This window comes from Macaca thibetana, chromosome 3, assembly GCF_024542745.1.
Source record: "Macaca thibetana thibetana isolate TM-01 chromosome 3, ASM2454274v1, whole genome shotgun sequence".
In the NCBI taxonomy this organism is placed as follows: Eukaryota; Metazoa; Chordata; class Mammalia; order Primates; family Cercopithecidae; genus Macaca; species Macaca thibetana.
The window spans coordinates 95,287,966-95,311,690 of NC_065580.1; the positions used below are offsets into that span (position 1 = coordinate 95,287,966).

Genomic DNA, 23,725 nt, shown 5'->3' on the forward strand with positions numbered 1-23,725 from the left:
ATGTTACTTTTAAGATCAGTTTTAAAATATGCATTTTAAATATATAGTTTAAAAACATGTATTTTAAAAGACTTGTGATTTTGGTTTCCTTTCCAAAACACAAACAGTTCCAAGTAGACATGCCAAGCATAAATTCATAAAAGAATAAATGAAGGTTATGTATTTAATTACCTGTTCAATAAGTAAGTTGTGATAATACTATTAAAAAGGTAAATAACTGTCTGAAAACATGCACAAACTCCAGAGAATACTATAGTAAGTGGCAGCTGGTCAGTAATGGCTGATCCTGGCCATGACTGGGTCCTGCTTTTAGAAAATGTGCAGATTCAAAAGAGGGCCTGCCCAGGCCTAAAGTCAAGGCGCTGTAAGTAATGTTTAGGTGCTCAATGCTGCAGGTGACAGTTTAGGTCTGGGCTAAAATATCTGAAAAGTGACCTCTTGGGGGGTAGCATTTCTATAAAGGAATGTCATACTTAACCACTAGCATGTGCCTCAGAAGTAGTAGAGCCCCATGAGCTTCTGTCAGACAGAGGGTGAGGCTCATGAGAGCGGATGGGCCTGTTCACACATGGCACCATATGGTCTCCAAATAGGTTCAGTGCCCGGGGCCCTACAGTCCATATACTGACTGACTTCAGCCTCAACTCGCCTCACCACCCAGCACAATGGCTTCCCAAGGAGTGAAGGTGTGTGAGGGGTTTGTTTTTTTTCTGAGGACAGGAAAAGAAGGATGAAGGATTATGATTAAACATTACAAACTTCTTTTAAAAACTTATATAAACACACACCTCTTGTCTATTACCTGCCTTATATTTTTTATTTTAAGTGTACTCAGTCTAATTCATTTCTTAATAAAAATTTAGCATATCTGAAGCAGGCATATAATATAAAAAATAGCTTAAAAACTTTTTATTTTCATTACTCTTTCCTACTTATTTTTTGAGTAACCTACTTGTACTTTTCTGAAATTTCTCATTTTAAACATGCAAAGACTATTTTGGATAAACATCCCTAGTCTTGAGGAAAGAACTTTTTAACATACTTTTAACTGACCAAGAGACACTTTAATTGTAATGAAGTATTTTTTTCCCTCAGAGTGTACAGCTGCATTCTATAAAAGAAAAATAAAATTGCAGAAAAGGGAGACGGGAACAGCCACAGAGAAAGGGCTAGAGGGGGAGGAGGCTGGCAGGGAACCAAGATACTGCAGGTCAGAGTAATATAGGTTTCTTCAGTAGTAACAAGAGAAAATGTTTCTCTCTCTATAGTTCCTACTCCAGTACCACTTAGTGAAAGGAGTGACATTTAGGAGCGAAACAGGGTGAAGAAATACAAAAGAAAGAAGAGTTCAGGGGTAGGGAGCAGTTTAAAAATGCAATTAGCAGCATACGCTCAAGAAAGCGTTTGAGCCCGAGACCCCAGTCCATGAGCCAGCTGCGGCCAGCACCCAGAGGAGGAGGGCAGAGAGGTGAACAGCACCCATGAGGGGAAGCAGGGAGGCCGTGCAACTGGACAGATGGTATCACAGGAGCGGGTGGCAGCTGAGGAGACATTACCAGACGAGAAACCTACCCACCTCTGCCAGATTGTCACCCGACTTGGCAACAGCGGGGGAGTCGAGGAGCAGAGACTCGGCATGGATTCTGCGTAAGCGTTCTTTAAGATCTGTGTTTTGTGCTAGGGCCTGGAACATGTTAAAATAGTGGGGCTCTGTTAATAAATGGGGATGTTTCAGAAAAGCACAGCAGTGGGCCCTGCAGGAGCAATCTCTAAGAGCTTGATGAAATTCCAGGTGACGTGGTCTGAGAGCACACTTTCTGGACTTTTTCCTTGAATGCTCTCCAAGAGGATACTGGTTCTGAGATGCCTGGGAGATGACACACTGGAGGTTCTGGAAATGACGCTCCTTCTCTTTTCTCATTCCAGACATGGAAGGAGGGTTGGTAAGCGTGACAGAGAGGGAAGTCACAGACACTGTCAGCTTCTGTTAAGACCGGTGGTCTGGAGTCTCTTTGGTCAAATCCCTTCCTAAGGAATCCAGGCTTCTATCAGCTTTGAAGAATACGCTGTCCCCACCCCTTATGATTGGACATATTTCAATGTTACTTAATTATCATACCCATTGAATCAGATATTAGGATGTGCTGGAGGCCGGGCATGGTGGCTCACACTTGTAATCCCAGCACTTTGGGAGGTGGAGGCAGGCAGATTACTTGAGGTCGGGAGTCCGAGAACAGCCTGGCCAACATGGTGAAACCCCATCTCTACCAAAACATACAAAAATTAGCTGGGCGTAGTGGCGCATGCCTGCAGTCCCAGCTACTGGGGAGGCTGAGGTGGGAGAATTGCTTGAACCTGGGAGGCTCACAGACGTTGCAGTGAGCTGAGATCACGGCCTGGGTGACAAAGTGAGACCCTGTCTCAAAAAAAAAAAAAAAAAAAAAAAAAAAAGAAAGAAAGAAAGTGTGCTGTGTGCTGGGAAGTAGGACTTTGTGAAAGATTTTTATTCTTTTCCAATATGAGTATTGATTGTTCTATTCATTCTTCAGGACCAAGGCAATTTATTTCAAAAAAGAAATGAGTAAACCTCACTTACCTGCATAAGGGCTTAAGGACCATGGCTCTGGGAATGGGTAAATGTGAGATAAAAAGCGCATCTGAGACTACTCCAGGTCTCCTTTGTATTTCCCTGGGCAGGCCCCATTCCTTATCTCAACCTCTCAACTAGGAGGAAAGTGACTAAAAGGTAAAGGAAGCTACTTCTTTCACGTTGATACTCCTGTGCACTTCATGACCAACTGTTCTCCAATGGTCTGTCTGTGGAAGGGGATAAGTTCTCCTGACTGTCTTCCCAGACACTCACAGGATCAGCTCCATGGGTGCTTGCATGCAGATTCAGCCTATGTGTCTGTGTTCCTGACTCTTTTCTAAGAAGCTCTGAGCCTTTTCCATCCACCAGGGCCTGCAGGACTGACCTGCTGAAAGCACAGAAGGATGTGGCACTGCCTAATCCTCTACCTGGATCTCCAGCAGGGATGCTGGCTTTATTTTTCAGTCCCCGCAGAACATATGGGTTATTTGAAAATCCTTGAGGACCACTTAAGAAGCACTGTACAAGAGCTAAGATCACACAACCACATGTAACAATCTCTCTGGAGTACTCACTTTATTCTGGCCAATGTGTCAGTGGTACGGAGGCTAGAATCTTAGTACAGCCTGAAAATTGTGCTATTTTATTAGTTTTTCTTTCCTTTGTAAGCCACAGGCAGAAGAAGAAAACATAGCAACACTGTACATACAGCACCGACATACCCATTCTGATAGCTCTTATATGGTTCTAAAAGTTTTATTTTCAAAAAACAAGTCTTAAACCCAATTGTGAATCCAAGCCAAAAAGGAAAGAAAGGATCATTCAGTTTTATCCGAGATTTCCAAAATCATGAATATGGGTGAGAATGAATTCCTTAGTGAGGGTGAGAACAGCCTTGGCCTAGGATACCACAGCCAAATAGGTCTCAGTGGCCAGACAGGCAGATTGACAAGATGAGGCCAGGCTTCTGTGGGAGGAAGCAGGGAGAGGAAGATCACGGGGAAAGGGGCCTTGGAAGCCCATCAGAGGTACCTTTTGTAAATACACTAAAAGCTAGCTTAATGGGAACAATAAGAAACTCAGGAAAAAAAACCAAAAACACTTTGCTTCTGCTTCTGTCAAACCAAAATGGCACACACCCAGTGTATGGCTGTCTGCTACAATAAAAAGGGGGCGATTCTATCTGTGACCTTAAGACAACATTAAGACTCTTTTTATATATGGAGCAAGCCAATGTTATTTTTAATTTCTTTTGAAGATAGCATACTTGGAATGGTCCATGAGTGAATATTCCTTACATATTCTACAACAACTATACGTGCTACTGGCAAAGGATTTATCACTAACATTATATCAAAAGCATCACTTTTCTTAGCAATACGATGAATAGAAAATATGAATCAACATTTTCTAGTTCTCTCAATGCCTGTGTTGGCTTCTGGTTACAAGATCCTAAAATTCATCTCCCCTACCTGACCTGAAATAGAAAATTCAGTATTGCTTCAGATGGTGATTTCATATGTGCACACATTCTTTCTTTTTCTAAAGTAGGAATACCAAAGTACAGGAAAAGAGTAAAACCAAATCAGTATGATATTTCAAAAGTTCTCTAGCCTCCTAATAGATGTAGGGTAAAAAAAAAAAATCCGGATAACTTTATTCAAATCGAGGTAGGACATGGCACTTTAATGGAGCCTAACTATTCTGAAGAATTAATTGAAACTGATGAAAAAAAAAGAGAGAATGAGTGACAGAATGGCTGAGAATCATTTGGGACCATGTCAGTGATTTTCCTGTTACTATGAAGGTATAGTGATTGCCTGACAGGCACTTTCATGTGACTCATCTCTTAGTAGCCACAGCAGGTGGGGCGGGGTGGGGAAGCTAAATGCCTTGTACTATTCAATCAAACAAAATAGCTCTCATGTCTTTCAAAGAGTAGTAAACAGGATCAGTGCTTTGCAATAGAGAAGGTAAGAGCATGATCTGGAAATTTCACTCTGCCACCTGTCATTTGGAAAGTAAGGCTAAACTTGTGGTGTCTCATGCCAATAAAATTTCCTCCAAACTGTCAGATTTTGTAAGCATTAACAGAAAAATGTCTGTAAGACATGCACACATACACACAAAAACGTACAATAAAAATGTTAGAGAAACAAAAAAATTTAGATCAGTCAGAGGAAACCAAACTTAAAGAAGGTATCACTTAATAAAATACTAGCTATTAAGAATTGGATAGGCAAGTTTTGGTGTATAAACAGATTTGATGAAAGGTTACAATATAATTCGGATAATTTGGTTTTCTCCTGAATTTTCAACACAACCATGGAAATAGAAATTACAAAACATTCATGAGCCTGGACACATCTCAGGCATTCCTGGATGCAGACATGTAACTTACAGATGACAGGGCATTCTTCAGACCAATGACCTGAGCAGATGGGGAGGAGGAGGCATCCTGCTCCATCAGCTGCTTCAGTTTCTCTCTCTCCGCTGACATGATATTAAAAGCTGACCTTAAAGTGAAGTAAACTATAGAGATATAATCATTATAAAAAGGAATAAGGAGGCATAATTAAAAACAAAATACCGTAAAAAAACTATCTCTTTTAAAAGAAATAAGCAAAGTAACAGCCCTGAATATTTTGAGTGTAGCAAATGCACACTCTACCTTGACTTTTGAAAAACACATTTGCCATGTAAAACACTCTAATGTAAACTAAGGCCTCTGGATGATGATGTGTCCACGTAGGTTCATCGACTGTAAGAGATGCAGTACTCTGGTGTGGGATGCTGATGGCAGGGGCACTGTGCCTACATGGGACCATTCCAAGGCTATGCACTTTTGGTTCAATTTTGCTGTGGACCTAAAATTGCTCGAAAAAAATTAAGTCTATTAAAACTAACTCCCATTCACACACATCTGGCAATTCTAAGGCCCCTATCCACTATAACGTCTCATGACTTTATGACTTATCATCAGGATATTTTGACATTTGGACTTTGCTTCTGGATCGTCAATGATCTGTGTTTTGTTTTGTTTGTATCACCAAAGACTGGAAAGGGTTAAAAACAAAGCTTATTGGTTTTTCAGGGGAAATGTTAACACTGCAGCAGAAAAATTAGCACCTTAATCAGGTGATTAATATTAACTATCGGTGAGACTCAGGTGGACCATGTGCCTCCAGGTAAAGTACGCTGAAAAAGATACAACATCTCCTTTGGTGCATACCAGCCAGGGCTATGTAATCCGAATTTGATCATGAGGAAACATCAGACAACCCCAGAATGAGAAGTGTTTTATTTTTAAAAGTTGGCCTATACTATTCAGAAGTGTCAATTTTATGAAACAGAAAGAAAGGCTGAGGAACTGTTCCCAATTAAAGGAGGCAAAAGAGATATGACAATGAAATTGACTCAAGGGGCAACATGATACTAAAGGCATTATTGGGATAACTGACAGCATTTGAATATGGAAGGTAGAATAGATAAAATTGTTTCAATGCTGTATTTCCTGAATTTGATTACTATACTGTGGTTATATAACAGAGTATTCCTATTTTATATACTACAGTATAAAGCCATGAAGAACAACGTGGTGTATGAATCCTACTCTCAAATGGTTCCGAAAAGTGAAAGTGTGTATGTAGAGAGAGTGATAAAATAAATGTGGCAAATATTTAAAATGAAGTATTTGGGTAAAGGGTATACAGAAGTTCTCTGTATAATTCTTGCAACTTTTCTATAAGTTTGTCATTGTTTCAAAACAAGGTCTTATTGTCTACCTTCTTGCTTGTTAGCCCTTCCAGCTGCAGGAGCCAGAATCCCCCAGCTCTCACCCTGGCATTCAGCTACTCTGTTCCTGAGTGAGCACTCAGGTACAATGAGGGCTTAGCCACTATGGCCTCCAATGCCTGAACTGAAGTTTTAAAAAACATTAACACATACAGCAAAAAAAAAAAAAAAAAAAAAAAATCATTATTCATTAGGTTTTGATCACATCATGTACAAATTACTTCCTAGAGATGAGGAAGCTGTTATCTAAATTACTGATCGTGGCTATTACATTTCAATATTATCTTTCCAATCTCCTTGATTATATTTTGTTTTAGAAGAGCAGGAAGACGGAAGAGACTCAGACACATGTCTTCTCAAATGACCTAGCACATTACTGAATTCCACAGGGCTGCATTTTTAGAGGTATTGTTATTCAAGAGTGGCCTATTTAGTAACACAGAAACTAAATAGGCATTATTGACTTACTTCATTTAATAGCAAAGAGGACAACTAAACCTCTCTATATGTTGTTGCTGAACTTGCCTGAGGTTGTGGCATTTAGTGATGGACATGAAACATCTTAACAAAGTCACAATTTGTGTACACACACACACACACACACAATGGTGCTGCCTCTGCCAAGAGAAGATGGGGGTCAAATGGAACTAAAATTTTCTAGCAATGCCTATGAAACACACTTAGCTCTTTGCTTTAAACAATTTAATTGAGCAAAATAATAGGCAGGACAACAGAGTGACCAACAGCTGGGGCTCCACCATCAGCCCTGGATTCTTCCCTACTCCATCATCTATTCACTCCATGACCTTGGATGAGTAAATGATGTGCCTGAACTCCAGTTTCCACATTTGTAAATGGGGATAATAACTTTTACTTTAAATGGTTGTCATGAGGATTGAATGAGAGAGAGAATGCAGGTAAAGCACATAACACAATGCATGGTATGTAATAAATAACAAGTGTTACTGCAATAATCATAGTGATACCAATGAAGGAAACACATGAGGATGAAAGTGATGGTGACTGCAGTCTCTTGAAATGTTGGCAGCAGCTCTAGAGGACGCTTTAATCTTTTGCCAGGACAAAGCTTGTAAATAATTGCACACAGGGTAGAAATTCTAGGAATGAGGGGTTGGCCAGAATCCATGGAGTCGTAGGAGAACAGCCACAGGAGGAGCGCAGAAGCCACACAGTTACGGACTACATCCTGTGTCCTATTAGATAGGCACTATGCCCCTCCCCTGCCTGCCACACACACAAGATGCCCATGGCCATCTCAGCGGATCCCCCAGGGAGCTACCTCTCCACTGTCCTGTTTATTGCTCCAAATAAAATAAATGTGGCACTCAGCTGGCTGCCACTTTTCCAAATCAATTCCTCTGGCTTCCAGGTGACCCACAGAAAAGCAAGGCTTTCCACCAAATGAGAAGAGTCCTATATAAATTTTTAAAACTGGCAGAATATACAATATTTGGTTCAAAAGGTACAGCTGACAAGATTGCAGCAGGTGTAAGATAAGCAGAAAGAAACTCATACAGTCATTATATTTTATTGTAAGGTATAAAACGCTTCCTAAATCATCTGAAAAAAGGGTTTGGAAGACTAGATCCCCGTGTACTAAATTTCTTAAACGACTATTAAGGCCCACTCAGGATGTTAAAATAGTCATTCACAGCCACCTAACGATCCGCCACACACAGGGCAACGATCAGAGGTTGCTCATGAGAGACCCCACATTTACATTAATTAAGACACCGGATCCCAAAAGTCAGGAACACTCTCTGTGACAGGAGTGTTTTCTTACTTATTTCTAACACGAATCTAAGTCTACTAAAGACAAATAAACAGCCTTAAAAAATAGAAGATTCAAATGAATGCATCACATCTATGGATACCTGACAATAAATAAAGCCACACAGAAAATCTTAGCTGCTCGGAGGTATGAAGGACCTCATAGATTATCAAAGCCACCTACCCACAACACGACCAACTCTTCACATCTCCAGCTTCCCTGCCAAATGGTCTGTTGGCTCATGCTTGTCAGAGCACTTGCTATCTCCTAAAATGGTACATTGTGCTCTGGGACTTAGAAAGTCCTTCCTGCTGCTAAGACATTTGCCTCAGTGTCTCTTCACTGTCAAACAGGAGGTATTTCCTCTTTCATTGGGTGTTCAAATGTCGGAAGGCAACTGTGGCATCTATGTTTATTTATCTCTTTCCCAAATTGTCATTAGCCACTTCTCAGATACCCTTCCTGGACTACGAGAGGCAGGCACAGGTTGAGTCTTTGATTATAAGAAGTCTTGAGTTGCATCTACAGAATGGAACATCATAAGCATCGCACAAGTGACTCTTGGTGGTCACTACTTTTCTGTTTCTAAGGCTTCCAAGCTGTTCTTTTATTGAGTTAGTATGGTGAGACTAAAGTAGATGGAATGTTTGGATAGTGAGAGTCAATACTGAAGGACAGTTGGACTCAATTTATCTGAGCTCTACTTCTTAATATGCTCCTTCTTTAGCAGTTTCTCAGCATCAGGAAAGAATAAGATCTTGGAGAAAGCAGTTATGAATGTCATGGGCACTGCTCTAGAAAGCAGTGTGGTACAGGAGAAAGAAATTCTCTAATAAGGCCAGCCAGAAGTTAAATCCTACCTCTAACACTTAGTTGCAGTTGCCATTTATATTTTGGACAAATCCTTGGTTTCTACATCTGTACATGTAGATAATGGGCACATCTGAGGAGTGCTTTAAGCAAGGAGAAAACCTACTATCACAGAGCACCTAACAAACAGTGAGACTCATTTTCCCCCCTTTTTAATTGGAAACCAAATTTTAGGTGAATTTTCTTTAAAATGTTAACATTCCTAATATATCTGGGAAACTCTGATCTTCTGTAATCTGCAGAAGTTTCAAACCTCACAGGATGCTCATGATTTTACAATACTTTTCAACCCATATTCCATCCGAATTGATTTAGATACATTAGGTAACTTTACCAAATGGTCCTACTTATGAATCTAATTGCTCAGCACATTTATGCTGAATTCTAATTTATGAACAATAAATTATTTGGCTTTTTTTGTTGAGTCATATATCTGTTCTAGCTTTTTAATCTATGCAAGAGGTATCATTGTAACACAATTGGCTTTTTATTCAATGCTTCCATAAGCTGAAAATGGTTCATAAAATGACCACTCAATAATTACTACTCAAACACAGAGAAAGAATCCAGGAAGAAAAGAATAGGTAAATACAATTGTGATTTTGTTCTATTTAGCTTTCACATTTGTGAATAATGATTTCCTTCACTTGTAGGAAAAGTGTCCCTAAAACATCATTTGCTTCCCTTCCAAGTCAGAGAACACAGATATCCGCTTCCATTTGGAACACCTGACCCTAGTCCTGTCTTGTTCCTTGCTTTGCCATCCTAAATCTACTCACCAAGTTTTGTCATTTCTGTTTCTGCTAACAGAGCACTCTCTCAGAAAACTTTCTGGTAACAATAATCAATAGTATGGACTCTATTCAGTGTAAAATAATCAAAGAAAATAACTACAGAATTTGAGAATCAAAAGAGTCAGGACAACTACTATATGACATTTAACAGGTTATCAAGGGCCAGAGAGGTTAATAAATGAAGTCGAAGTTCCACAGCTAGTCAGTAACAGAGGTAGCCTACTTAGCCAGTATAGAGGGAGCTCCAAAAAAGGCTTATTATTTACATTGTTTCTTAAAGTATGTTTCTCAGAAACTTAAATTCCAGGATGTTAATAGCTGTTGGGAATAGGGGGGAAGATTCCCAAATAACACTGAAAGTCACTGAGTTAAACAAAGCCAACAGATTTTTTTGTTGTTGTTGTTGTTTGCTGCAGGACTTCTCAGGGCCTTTATTATTTACTGTTCTTATGTAAATCCAAAAGGAGACCATAGTCAGCAGTGCTTTCCAAACATTTTTAATCATGAAGTTTTTGTTTCGTTTTTAGAAGTACTGTACGTGCAAAGCGATCCATAAAATGTATTTTGGGAAACATAAAAACTAATATATGCAACAAAAATTACTTAAGACTTTTAGGTTTCAATACATTTCATTCTCTGCTTCTATGTGTGTGAACATCCACACAAAGACAGAAACATAAGCCAACAACTGGTTCAACAATATGCCATAAAAATCAAACTCACAGTCTATAATATAGAATAAGGACTTCAAAACTAGGATGGGTATATATTGGTTCCCTACCATTTGATCTACAAAACCAGGAGAATTCAGATGCATTTAACAAGTTGAAGGTCACAGAGACTATGTTACATCACTGGGATTCTTGCCTTTAGTTCAGCTGCTTTGGAGTTGTAGTCAACAGAATAGTGATGCAGTTGAGAAAGTACAACAGATACTGTCAGTAACAAAACGAGGTTTACACAAGAAGAAAGGTCAAGATGCTTCGAGTCTGAATGTATGGAAGTGAGAAGCCATGCAAGGTCACAGGACTTAGCACAAACCTGAGAGCTGTCTTTATTCTCTGAGGCCCCCACATTACCATCTGTGTAAGAGACTCCCTGAACCAGGAAAAGGAAGATCTTTCCATCTCTGCAAGTGTACTGTAAAACCACAGGAATGAAACAGCTTGTTAGGCTCCCTGCGGAATTTGCTGTCTGTAAGCCCACAGGGCTCAGACGACCGTTGAATAACTGCGTTGGACCTTTCTCCAGGACAAACCTTGGCCCAGGCTAGGTATGTGGCAGCTCTGCAGCCAGCAGGTTTTCACAAAGTGGGAAAGACAGAACTGCTGGCTGGGGACCATTACAGACTTTCAACAAGGTGGAGGCCTCTGCAGGAGGACTGGATCAATGGATCCATTCAATATGGCGACCTCTGTCCCACTGAGGAGGGAGCTTCTTCAATGTAGGTGAAACTCAGGACATTTCCTCTGTGTAGGGAGGCATTATCTTCTCATTTTTTTTAAAGTTCATATTATTAAAAAGTAACAATGTTTTATAGGAATTTCCTCCCACAAAATTTAAGATGCCCTAACTGCAGCTGATCATTTTAATTCTTCAAATTCTTTGAAGAGCCTTTAAGGGTGGGCCAGGTAACTCTTGCCATTTCACAGACGGACTGTACAATAGCACAGCAAAATACTGGCAACATTCTAACGGTAATTAGGACAAGTATTCAAGGTAGCAATCTGTATAAAGGATGAAATGGTTTCCTTATAACCCACCTTATATCCAATATGTAAGGGAAGAGAGAGCTGAAATAATCAGTCATGTACGAAAGAAAAATATGAAGTAGGAAAGGAAGGCAATAGAGGGAATATCTTTTCTCTTCCCACATTACACACTGCCCTCCTACTGAAACATTTTAAATCCATTTTCTCTTTAAGAAATAATAGATGAAAATTGAAAACAAAGTTAAGCAGAAAGATAAATAAGAACTTATAACTCCAGCCTCCATCACTAAAATGTTGGTATATATCCTTCCAGACTTTTTAGTATACCTATATGTGCCCGAAATAGAATCATATCTATATATTGCTTTGTAATCTTACATTTTTACTTTACATTTTATGCTGAGGACATCTTTCTATGTCTATAAAAAATAATCCTGGCCACTCCATCTGTAAGAGCAGAGAAATACCAGGTAAGGAATACGGACTCTGGGGTCAAACAGGTGAGAATTCAAGTCTCATGTTGGCTGCTTTATAACTATGTGACCCTCAGAAAGCTGTTATTTTGTCTAAGTCTCAAGTTTCTTATTTATGCAATAGAGATCACAATGATACCTACTTCACAGGCTACAGCTAGAATTAAAATAATGCATGTAAAGTAATTAGCAAATACCTGACATGACAGTTATGTGCTCGATGTTAAGTAGCTATCATTATTAGCAGTAGTGAATATTCTATTATACTACATTTTTGAAAAAACTCAATCTTCTATTGTTTGGCATTTAGATTATTTCTATTTTTTTAACCTTTTATTTTGAAATCATTATTGACTTACAGGTACTTGCAAAAACAGTAAAGTCCCACATACCCTATACCCAGTTTTTCCCAGTAGTTAACGTCTTACACATCTATGATACAATATAAAAATGTGGGAGTTGACATTAGTATAATCTACAGATTTTATTCAGATTTCACCAGATTTACATGCACTGATCCATTTATATGTGTGTGGGTATAAGTAAATGCAGTTTTATCACATGTCCACATTCCTGTAACCAGCACCACAATCAGGGTATGGAACTTTTCATCACCACAAGATCCCCTGTGCTACCCCTTTATAATCACACTCCCCTTTACTTCCTCCATCTCCATAATTATATCATTTCAAAATGTTTATGTAAGTGGAACCCTATGGATACGGTTTGGCTGTGTCCCCCCCGGGAATCTTATCTTGAATTGTAGCTCCCATAATTCCCACGTGTTATGGGAGGGGCTCAGTGAAAGATAATTGAATCATGGGGGCGGTTTTCCCCATACCGTTCTTGTGGTAGTAAATACGTCTCATGAGATCTGATGGTTTTATAAGGGGTTTCCCTTTTCACTGAGCTTTAATTCTCTCTTGACTGCCAGCATGTAAGACAAGCTTTTTGTCATCTGCCATGATTGTGAGGCCTCCCCAGTCACATGGAACTGTGAGTCCATTAAACCTCTTTTTCTTTATAAATTACCCAGTCTCGGGTATGTCTTTATCAGCAGCATGAACATGGAGTAATACACCTATACTATGTAATGTTTTGAGATTGGCTATTTTCTCTCAGCATAATGTCCTTGAGATCCATCCAAGTTGCTATGTATATCAATAGTTTGTTCCTTGGTATTGCTGAGTAGTATTCGATTGTATGGATGTACCACAGTTTGTTTAACCATTCATCTGTTGAAAACCACTTGAGTTTGTTTCCAGTCTTTGGCCAATACAAATAAACTTGCTCTGAACATGGGTATCGATTTGTGTGTGGACATAAATTTTCATTTATCTGGAACAAATGCTCAGAAATGAGTGTTGGGTTGCATGGTAAATGCATGTTTAGTTTTATATAACACTGCCAAACTGTTTTCCAGAGTGGCTACACCATTTTACATAGCTACAAGAAATGTATGATAGATTAAATTCATATGCATTTTCACCGGCATTTGATACTATAATTTCTTTTAACTTTGGCTCTTCTAATAGGTGTGTAGTGATATCTCATCATGGCTTTAATTTGCATTTTCCTAATGGCTAATGATGTTGAATACCTATTTCTAATTTCTGATGTGACAATGCAAAATGGATACTTTGTTTGGATAAATCCTAAGTTAATTCCTACAATGAATTCTTCAAAGTGGAATTACTAGATAGGCAGATTTTTAAAACAGTGGGAAAATAATATCATATTGCCCTCCAGAAAATTACCAATGTACACTCCCATCAGCATCACATGAACTGCTCAGCTTTGAAAGTACTAACTCTCTCTCATTGTCTCCCCTACAAGGTTAAAAAGACAGTTCTTGCCAATACATTCTCCACTACCAGGGAAATAAAATAAAAATTCGGTTTCCCTAAATCTTAATAGAGCCGAAAATGAACCAACTAAGATACCCTCTCTAAGGACATCTCACATTCAGACATGCATTTAACATTTTCACCAAACACATTAGGAAGAAAGAAAACTCATTTACCTTTGTGGGCAATATGACACAGGTCTTCTTGCATTTTAGAAAACTCTGAGGAGGTTTCAGAGCCATCAGAATAATTTTTCTCTTCTCCAAAATCTAGTGTTGACAAATTAGGATTGGAGGAGTGTAGTCTGACTGGGCCAGAAAAAGGTTTGGGGACCTGAAGTAACACCAAAGGGAGGTATTTCTTTTCAGATGCAGATTGCTTAGAATATTTACTTGATTCTAAGATTGAAATACAGTAACATAAAACATTTTATAGGTAGGTCTTTCTACTGAGTGATAACTTATTTTTAAAAATGAGAACTCAAGACAACACTTTCCACAGCAACGTGCTTCTTGTGAGCTAAAAATGGGTGAGAAATCACATACTCTTTTGGGAACGATAGAAGCATTAAAGCTTTAGGTTGAAAATGACAGCTAAAGCTGCCAGGCTTTCTCATGGATACTCAATTCCTTCCTCCTGGCAATAATCATCCATGTATCCAGGCAGTTAGTAATGGATAGGTTTAAAACGCTTTCCTTTGCACCTAGGGCTTCTACAAAACAAATGACCTTCATTTGTACATGGAACATTCTTTACTTCCAAAGTGCTTATCTTCGGTCCATAAACTGCTTTGAACCAAAGAGTATACAAGAGTGTATCAGGTGACCTAACCAGAAGCTTGAGATTTATGTTGATTCTAAAAATGTTGCAATTTAATATGCAACAGTTAAGCTGCAAATCTTGGCCTGTGGCTTAGCTGTGCACTGGGAAAGCTCCTCGCATGCATGACACAGTGAATCCTGGATGAGGGATTGGGAGTTTGGAGATAAGAGGCCAAGGAGAATCTACACCATGTCCTGTGCCCAGAGAATCATGCCTGTGGGCTTAGAGGGATGACAAATCCATGGAGCATGAGCAGAAGACATAGGTCAGAGCACACAGTAACTGCAGCCACAAAACAAGGCACAAACACAAGCAGGGAAGAGCACAGGCAGGCTCAACAGTGAAGATGGGGAAACCAAAAGCCCTAGAAATGGCAGCAGTCCCTGCAACCTCACACCCTTTTTCCCTTAGAAAATATTCTCTCCCTTGCCCACGATCCATTATGTGCATATCCTAGCACCCAAACAGTCTAAGCGATTCAATTCATCTCTCTGCAGAGGACATTGGAAAGAACAACTACAGAATATTCACTCATCTATTCTCCTAGCTGAGTCAAGGCAGCTCCCGGCACATGGCATGCAGAGCAGGGCCAATGAAGAAACCAGTCTGTCAGGGGAAGCAATGGTTACCTGCAGCGTTCCTTTAGCATCTTTGCCAATAGCTCTGGACCGCCACCTCCTTTGTGATCTTTTTTCCTTTTTGGGACTTTCAAAAGCTCCACCCTTTGTTTCAAAACAGGAAAGAGAGCACAGACAGTAAAGTCCACCAAACCGATAAGGATAAATGCTTAGCAAGGTGACTACCTCCATCCCCTTGACTTTGGCTGAAGCAACTGACCACAGCATCCCACTGTTAGTGAAAGGCTGGGAGGAGAAAGGAAAGCAGAAGAGGGCCAGAATGTCAACAGAAGAGGAGTCGGGCTCACCTGGATGGCGTTGATAGCTGGTGCCGAGTATGTCCGATGCAGGACATCCATGCTTTGCAGGAGCTGGCTCATTTCTACCAGGTAGGCATGACAGTGCGCCAGGTCTGTGGGGGAAAAGAGGATAGTGCTCACAATGCTCCACCAGCAAGGGGGATCACTGCTGTCCCCATGCCAGCTACTTTTCCGTATTTATCTGTAGTTGATTTTTTTTTTATCTGTAAGGATCGGAAATTTTACTTCCCTTTTTACAGGAAAGGCTGTAGACTCTAGTGGTTAAGGGCACAAATCTTGAGAACCAGGCTGCCTCAGTTTGAATCCACTTAATGAACTGTAACTATTGAGAAAATTGCAAAACTGCATGCCTCAGCTTCCTCATCACAAAGATGGGGATAATTATACACGTAGATCACAAGACAGTTGTGAGAATTAAATGAGTTGATGTTGCAGAGTTCTTAGAAGAATGTTTGGCACAGAGTAAAAACTAAATAAATCAGCCAACATCATCATCATCATTAAGTTTAATCCTGTAGTAATATGCTGACGCTATCCACTTGTCAGGACCTAATGCACATTAATAAAACTAAAATGAAAGTTGTACCAGTCTCTAAGGAAAACTTTGTCAATCATGGACCTGCCTGAGGATCATAATGAGCCTCTGTAGATGGACCTGAGAGGACATAAGAGGACTCTCCAACCAGATCCCAGTTGCTAACTCAAAAGATAGTCCATAATTTGCGATTCGCTGGATGCTGATGGATGTTTCTGCTAAAGAATACAGGCCCAAATGCCTTAAGCTAGAGGCTCTCACACTTTCATATCATCGGGATCACCCGGAGACCTTGTTAAACCATAGCTCACTGGGCTCCACCCCTAGTTTCTGATTCAGTACATCCGGGTTGAGCCTGAAAATGTGCATTTCTGGTAAGTTCCCGGGTGGATGCTGCTGCTCCAGAGACAAGGCTCCAGGGACTGCTTTGACAAGCTGTCACTCAGTAAAGCTCAAAAGTGATGTTTATTGGAGGGGCAAAGCCTACATGGTCCCAAGGGTGATACTACCTACATTCAACAAGAGATAATGCAATTTTCAAGGCTGCCACCTGGTATCTTTCTCCAACAGTGGCTCTCAATCATGGCTACACTTTTAAATCAATTGGAGAAATCTTCTAAATTATATATGCCTAAATCCCACCCCCAGACAATTCAATCAGAGCACTCCCAATCCCACTGTGGATCTTTTCGGTTTTTAGTTCCCTAAGTCAGTCTTAGCTAATTAAGGTTGAGAATGCTGAGCTTCCTTATGGCAGGCGCCTTATCAAAATCACTTGGGGAACTTTGGAAAATTAGTGATACCCGGGCCCTACCTCAGACCAATTTAAAGAGATCATTTGAGACAGAGGACTGGGAATGGGTATTACTGCATTTTAAAAGCCCTCTGGGTGATTCTAATGTGCAGTCAGGGTAGAGAACACCTAAGTCGTGAAGATCTCCATCTGATCACCCCCTCACCTCCAGCACAATGATTCTCAATCTTGGATGTGTGTCAGACTCTGCCCTTGGAGACTGACTTAGAGGCCCATGTGGAAATCAGGCATCAGTATCAGGCATCAATACTGAAGGAACAGAAGAAGAAACCTGTCTGCATGTACAGCCAGGTGAAGATGCAAAGATCTGCAAGGAGAGTGTCTCTTGTTGATGATGGGTGCAACTTTTACAAGCAAAATATGGAAGGGAATGTGGACAAGAAAGGGGAAGGACACAAATGCACCTGAAGTGTAAACATCAAACCAGTATCATCTAACAGCCACGACAGAAAGCAGAGGTTTCAAGTCACTCTACCTTTGGAGCATTTTTCCATGTCCTCTGAAGACTGTAACCATAATGGAACTCGTGTCTCTCCACCGCAAGAAAATGATACATTGCTTCCAGTTTGAAATAAATTCTGCTTTGATATACTGCTACGCTGTTCCACAGATGACAAAAGCACATTGTAAATGGAAACAGAGCCCAGCAGGGACATGTTAAGGTAAAGGATAACAGAGTGGGTTAGTCACTAATGGACACCATTTGCCTATAATGAGGAAGAAGCTTCTAGCTAAGTACTAAGACCTCTGACTATCACCCTGGCTTGGCCATACCATGCTATGATATGGCATGCTTGAATGGTGGACCTTATTTTCTTCTTTTATCACATATTAATAATAACACCAAAATAATAAATGTTTGGAACTATTTTGCAATCCTGCATAGCTATATGCATACCTACTGTAGTTTACAACCAGAAAAGGAAACCAAACTCAAACCAGTCAGGACAAAGCTAGTTCATTCCGAGATGCTAAATTCCTCCTCATTCTTCAGTCACTGTCCCCCTCAAATAATAGATGCTCGTCTGGTCTTGCTTCTGACTCAGTGGGCAAACAGACTAATTAAATACCACCCCAAGCCTACCTGCTTGTCCCTGAAAACCTCTCCTTCTTCGGACTCAGCTCCCAAGATAGGACTCCATGAAAAAAGCCACCCTGTTCTCAGATTCATTATTGGCAAAACACTCATTACCTTCCTACTTGAAATGGAGTCAAACACCCCAGATGTAGAGTCTGTGACGGTGGACCCTGAGAAAAAGTGATTAACTTCATGTGGAAACATGGCAATTTCATTCTGACGATACATTCTGTGATGGCGAAGTTTCGATACCCACTCATCAAAGACTTCTTCTGATTTGACCTATGATGTATTCAATTGAAAAAAGGAAAGAAGAGAATCACTCACGGGAAGGAACAATTACTCATCAAATTGAGGCCACTCCCGAAATCCGCTTTTTCAGTTGGCACATAATTTCAACAGCCAGGCGCAGTGGCTGACGCCTGTAATCCCAGCAATTTGGAAGGCCGAGGAGGTAGGACCACTTGAGCCCAGGAGTTTGACACCACTCTGGGCAACATGGTGAAACCCTGTGTCTACAAAAAATACCAAAAAAATTAGCCAGACATGGTGGCACAAGCCTGTGATCTGAGCTACTCGGGAGGCTGAGGTGGGAGGATCACTTGGGCCTGGGAGGTTGAGGCTGCAGTGAACCGAGATTGAGCCACTGCACTCCAGCCTGGGTGGCAGAGGGCGACTCTGCCTCAAAAAAAATACATAAATAAGAAAGAAAAGGAATGGAGAAGTAGCCTCTCATTGACTGTTTACATTGATGTGGTCTACAGGAACAAGTTTGAGAAAGAAATGCAGAGTAAAAATGATCTTTACAAAGTATGTATTTTGGCTTTCTATGAGTGAATCCAACTGTTATTTATTTATTTACTTATTTATTTGAGATGGAGTCTTGCCCTGTTGCCCAAGGCTGGAGTGCAATGGCCCGATCTTGGCTCACTGCAACCTCCACCTCCCAGGTTCAAGCAATTCTCCCACCTCAACCTCCTGAGTAGCTGGGATTACAGGCATGCAGCATCACGCCCAGCCAATTTTTTGTATCTTTAGTAAAGACAGGGTTTCATCATGTTGGCCAGGCTGGTCTCGAACTCCTGACCTTGTGATCTGCCTGCCTCGGCCTCCCAAAGTGCTGGGATTACAGGCATGAGCCACCGCCTGTAATGCTATTTTTAAGAAACCAGAACACTGCCAATCATATTAAGCAACAAATAAACTGATATTTATATTTATCTGCCTCTTTAAGCATTTCTAAGTTCTCTAATCCCAGCTTCTCTATCCCTACTGAAAATATGAGCACCATTTTTCTTTTTAAACTCTTTTCTAATTCAGACTCTTCAGATCAATCTTTTCTGAACTGGAATGAATTAGTAAATTCTTCCTAAAATATTTAACCTTGTTCATCTCTCCAACAAAGAATACATTGCTGAGGAGTATATGTGATATGGTTTGGCTGTGTTCCGTGTCCCCACCCAAATCTCATCTTGAATTCCCACATTTTGTGGGAGGGACCTGGTCAGTGAGAGAGAACTGGATCATGGGGGCAGGTCTTTCCCATAGTGTTCTAGTGGTGGTGAGTGGGTCTCACAAGATCTGGGGGTATTATAAAGCGGGGTTTCCCTGCACAAACTCTTTCTTTTTGCCTGCCACCATCCACAGAAGATGTGACTTGCTCCACCTTGCCTTCCGCCATGATTGTGAGACCTCCCCGGCCATGTGAAACTGTAAGTCTATTCACCTCTTTCTTTTGTAAATTGCCCAGTCTTGGGTATGTCTTTATCAGCAGTGTGAAAATGAACCAATACAATATGTTAATGAACGTGAAGGTTATTTAAAAGAACATTTCTCCCACTCTCAGAAATAAAGCACTGTACAGCAATATTATTTTTCCAACTTTTTTTACTCTCATACTCACAAACCTTTAGCCATTCTCTCCATAAATGAGCAATTATCAATTTCTAATTTCCATGAAGAATACTGTTTGTAACTAGCAGTTTTTATTTAAAGATATTTCAAACGTTTATAAAAATATATGTGATATATATAAAAAGAATATAACAAGCACCTATATACCACAGATATTTCTTAAAAGTCAATTTTGGCCGGGCACTGTGGCTCACGCCTGTAATCCCAGCACTTTAGGAGGCTAAGGAGGGTGGATCACGAGGTCAGGAGATCGAGACCATCCTGGCCAACATGGTGAAACCCCATCTCTACTAAAAATACAAAAATTAGCTGGGTGTGGTGGTATGCGCCTGTAGTCCCAGCTACTCAGGAGTCTGAGGCAGGAGAATTGCCTGAACCTGGGCGAGAGAGGTTGCAATAAGACGAGATCGCACCACTATACTCCAGCCTGGGTGACACAGCGAGACTTAGTCTTAAAAAAAAAAAAAAAAAAGTCAGTGTGTGTGTGTGTGTGTCAATGTATTGATATTTTCAAAGTAAAAAAATGATAGATACCCATATATTAGAACACTGAGACTTATGAAGCTGTAATTTAAGATAATCCAAAAGGATGCACAGTAGGATAACTTCCAAGATGAAAAGTTCAGGTCAAACTGTGAAAATCTTTACTAATGCCAGAGATGAGAGCTAGGATATGCAAATAAATGCCAGCAATATCACTCACTGAGGAACTGTTAGGTTGGCTCTAGTGTTGATTGTTAGAAGTACCTATAAGACTGGAAGCACCTGCAGGGGCTTTTTAATGTGTCATTTACAGGAAGAAGCAATACAAACAGACTCACACCTATTTGTCTCCCCTAAATTATGTTCTTGAAATGTATTTCATTTCCCAGATGTGGTTAAAAGGAATTTTACAGGAATCTTGTGTCATCCTTTGCTCTGATCTATTCTCAGAGGCCCTTATAAGTCAGTGCCCAAGCACTCATCTGGACTCACTTTTTTATCAGTTAAACAAGGTAGAAGAATAAGAGCACTTTATTAAATAACTGTCCAGGGTCCTGTTCCGGTCTCTCAAGTAGTTCTAGGGTCGTGGGTGAACAGCCGCTTAATCTCTCTGCTATCCAGGATCCCTTATCTATAAAATAAATGGGATCAAACAGTCCACAATTTAAAACTGCCTGACTGAGTCTATTAACTAGAATCCTCAAATAACTACACTTGCCTACGCTAAGAATCAGAGCTGATGTTCAAAAGAACGAACAAGAAACCAAACAGAACTTAAAGCAAATCACAGAGAAATATTAAACTGCGTTTATCACAATATTAGCATTCAATATATTTTAAGGTATTCTAACCCTTTAAAAATTATTAATTCATAATTACTTTTATTTTGTTAACCAGAATAGTGGGCAAATAAGAACCTATTAATTCCTGACCATGTCAAAATACAGAGCTAAGATTCATTGGAAGTACCTGAAGAAATAACCTAAACTATTCTAGTGGAGACCGATCACTGAAACAGAATAAAGGATAGTATTCTTTCTTAAATTTCTTTTTTCTCTTAAGATATAGGCTTTTCCCTCCCATACTTCACACCAGTCATTTGCAGCCAGGGGTGGTTTTATCCTCTAGGGAACACCTGGCAATGTCTGGAGATATTTTTGGTTGTCATAACTGGAGAAGGATGCTATTGGCATCTAGAGAGGGCAGGGGGCAGGGACACTGCTCAACATCCTGCTATACAAAGTCAGCCTCCCACAACAAAGCATTATCCAGCTCACAATGTCAATGGTGCTGAGGCTGAAAAACCTTGCTTTACACAATTAGCTACACCCAGAGATACAGTTAGGCTAGGAAATAGTGAAGATTTGACTGTCTTGCCCATTCAACCAACCACAGGTATGTGGTCCACATGGCTCAGTCACCACACACATGCCATAGAGAGGACAGGGACACACTGAGACAAGGAGCTCATGATCTCATGCTTTCATTTTCCTAATCCTGGGGCCCCATTCCCAATATCTCAAGTAATTTTCCCAAGTAAGAAAACAGTCTTAGTATTTTCTCAATTAATTTCTAACATTCCGGTACCATCCAACAAGCACATACAATAACTACACTTCCTGAGTTTACACTGGGCCAGGCACTAGGCCAAGTTTTCTACATGCAGCCCGACAAGATGAGTGTTATAATAATTTTCATTTTGTTTTAGGTGAAAAAACTGAGACTTTCAGAGATAAGTAATTTGCCAAAGTTCAATGGCTAGTGAGTAGCCACATCAAGATCTGAACCAGATCTAGATCTCACGCTTCATGCTTTGACTATCTCTACCACCTGCAGGAGAGACAGCACAAGAGGGTAAGCAGCTTTGAAGTACTATTTGGGAATCCACGCTTTAGGGGAAAAATTCCTGACATTTCACTACAATATTAGAATTTTGGTGGGATTCCTATAAAATTAGCCAAAGTGATAAAACAGGGCTCCACGGCCTAAATGTTATATATATTTCAGGAACACATGTTAACCTATAGTAAATGGTTCTTCACTAAAGATGTTACTGCCTGAGTGGAGATGGTTTGCAAACAACATTTTTCATTGTTGACTGTTGTCACAATCACTGGGGGCAGGCTGGTATCTAGGGGATGAGGTGACCAGGAGGCTAAACCTTCAAGCAGTGCTGACAGTCCTGCACAATGACATCCCATTCAAACACCAACACTGTCCATGAGAAACACTTTGGTAATGAAGGTCTTCTACATGTTGGCTGAATACCCAAAAGGCATCACCAACAGTATAATAACTGACAATCCTTCCCCAACATAAGTCAACTCTGCACAGTGGGAAGCAGCCTCACCTTCAGATGGTAGATGTGCTCCTCGGTGTCAAGATCTATGCATTTTGATGACTTCTTTACAGACATCACTGAGAGCCCCACGTCAATGCAGCCATGCAGCTTCTCTCTCTCTATCTGCAGAGGCACCAAGAGGGTCACTTGGGAACCATGGTGTTAAAAGCAGTAGTCACAACCCTGACACACCCTTCCACACCCACTGACAGTAAAATCACAACCACTGCGACTCCTCAAGCACTTAGCGTGAGCCAGTGCTGAGTTACGTGCTGGACATGCACTGTCTTCCTGAATCTCTGAGGTAGGAAGTACTCTCCCCATTTTACAGATGAAGAAACTGGGGTACAGAGGGGTTAAGTAACAAGCAGTTTACACAGTCAGGATGTGAGGAAGCAAAAAAGTAAACACTGTGGGTTGACTCCCATAGCAGTGAATTCACCTGTCAACTGCCCTGCCTCCCGCTGAATTAGTTTCTGGTGTCTACATTCATTTAGAAGTGATGTATTAATAAAAGAAGTGAGAGCAGGAAGCTGGGAGGACAGGAGAGGAAGAAGGGAGAAGAGCAGGACTCCTTCAAGGGGCAGAACAAATGGTCATTCAGAGCCCTCACACACCAACTGCCTGGGATTAATTTGAAAAGGAACTTCTTCACCCAGGGCCTTCTCCCCGAACCCCTTGGTCACAGTACAAGAAAGAGGGACGCCCTATGTTTTGTTCCTGTTATCTAGCTGTGAGGATGTATTCTCCCACCCGGGGAACTCCTTAGCACAACCTTAAGACCAGAACAGACCTTTGCATGCCCTGAGAGTGTTGGGGGAGCCCCTGCACCTGGACCTGGTGGAGGAACTGAGCCTGCCTGGAACCCAGAGCTCAGACAGAAGTGACTCCCCTCTATGATTTCCAGTTCTGAGAAGAGCTATCCTCA

At 40.6% G+C, this 23,725-nt stretch overlaps 1 protein-coding gene across 5 annotated transcripts in view; it reads right to left on the reverse strand.

Annotated features, from left to right (window-relative positions):
* OSBPL3 (oxysterol binding protein like 3) overlaps window positions 1–23,725 on the reverse strand; it is a 184,474-nt gene that overhangs the window by 52,144 nt on the left and 108,605 nt on the right. For 2 of the 5 annotated variants that reach the window (XM_050785414.1, XM_050785413.1), the window contains exons 5-12: window positions 22,807–22,920; window positions 18,174–18,341; window positions 17,457–17,580; window positions 15,621–15,724; window positions 15,325–15,417; window positions 14,050–14,206; window positions 4,992–5,122; window positions 1,577–1,684 (exon numbers count right to left, since the gene is read on the reverse strand). In XM_050785414.1, coding sequence (XP_050641371.1) covers window positions 1,577–1,684; window positions 4,992–5,122; window positions 14,050–14,206; window positions 15,325–15,417; window positions 15,621–15,724; window positions 17,457–17,580; window positions 18,174–18,341; window positions 22,807–22,920 — 999 coding nt within the window. The remainder of the gene's footprint in view (window positions 1–1,576; window positions 1,685–4,991; window positions 5,123–14,049; window positions 14,207–15,324; window positions 15,418–15,620; window positions 15,725–17,456; window positions 17,581–18,173; window positions 18,342–22,806; window positions 22,921–23,725) is intronic. The other 3 variants (XM_050785415.1, XM_050785416.1, XM_050785417.1) reach the window with 3 other exon arrangements.